The sequence below is a fragment of the Cricetulus griseus genome, chromosome 5 (genome assembly GCF_003668045.3).
Source record: "Cricetulus griseus strain 17A/GY chromosome 5, alternate assembly CriGri-PICRH-1.0, whole genome shotgun sequence".
In the NCBI taxonomy this organism is placed as follows: Eukaryota; Metazoa; Chordata; class Mammalia; order Rodentia; family Cricetidae; genus Cricetulus; species Cricetulus griseus.
The window spans coordinates 15992734-15993944 of NC_048598.1; the positions used below are offsets into that span (position 1 = coordinate 15992734).

The 1211-nt window shown below is 40.0% G+C and overlaps 1 protein-coding gene across 1 annotated transcript; it reads right to left on the reverse strand.

Moving 5' to 3' along the window:
• Positions 1–263: 263 nt before the first annotated feature.
• Csr1 (uncharacterized LOC100689233) lies at positions 264–770 on the reverse strand (the record flags this gene model as incomplete). The annotated part of the gene is given in 1 exon segment (NM_001246734.1): positions 264–770. A coding segment is annotated over 1 exon segment (303 nt). The 3' UTR covers positions 264–301.
• Positions 771–1211: the final 441 nt, after the last annotated feature.

Sequence of the window (1211 nt, forward strand, 5' to 3'; positions counted from 1 at the left end):
TAGGAGGTTAAAACAGCCTATTTATACCTTGTGATGCTCTACCATCCTTAATTAACAGAGGTTGCCTTTCTGGTTAGAATTTGTGGCTAGGAGGACGGCTGTGTTAGAGGACGGCTGTGTTGACGAGCACTGGGGCAGGTAGTGACCGTTACATCCATCACACTGCTGTAGCCCACTGTCATGGCTGAGCAAGGAACATTTAGGGACAAAGGCTTTTAGACTGAGGGTTAGGTTTAAACAAACAGTGATATCATCATCCAAAAATCTGACTGGTATTTTCTGAGTTGATCATCAGTTGGAATTAACACAATTTTCCCCCCTGTATCATAAAGGAATTCTTCCCTTGGAAATCACATGTCAGATACATTTTATAAAAGTCCACTAATGTTTTCAAATCTCTTTCAAAAGCTTCTGATTTTAAGTTAAAGATGAATTTAAAAATTAAATACCCGGGGAACTGGAGAGGTGGCTCAGAGGTTAAGAGCACTGACTGCTGTTCCAAAGGTCCTGAGTTCAATTCCCAGCAGCCACATGGTGGCTCACAACCATCTGTTATGAGATCTGGTGCCCTCTTCTGGTGTGCAGATATACATGGAAGCAGAATGTTATATACATAATAAATAAATAAAATCTTTAAAAAAAATTAAATACCCGTTCGGACTTAAGGCACCTGGAACATAGACTCTTCTCTTCACTGTTGTGTGAATGGAAGGTTGCTGTCCCAGGGTGTTCAACAACTTGGTTAGTATTCTGGAATTCTGAAAAAAAAAAGATAAAGCAGATAAAGTTTCTTTCTTATTATTTTCATAGCCTGATGGGGATGTCTTCTGCACATATGTTTCTCTTGATGAATAAAATACTGTGGCCAATAGGGCAGCAAGATAGGCAGGTCTAGGACATGAGAAGGATTCTGGGAAATGTAGGCAGAAAGCAGTCATCACGTGATTTCTGGGAAGAGAAGACACAAGTCAGGCATTCTCCAGTAAGATAGGACCAGGTAGAAATACTTAGATGAATAGAAATGGGTTAATAATTAACACAGAGCTAGCCAATAAGAAGCGCTAGTTATAGGCCAAGAGTTTCATAATTAATATAGCGTCTGTGTGTTTATTTGGGGGCTCCAAGATGACTGCAGGACTAGTCTAGTAGGAAAGAGTTCCCTAAAAATAGCCCAAGATATTTGGAAGTACTTTCATGTGTTGGAACCCAGC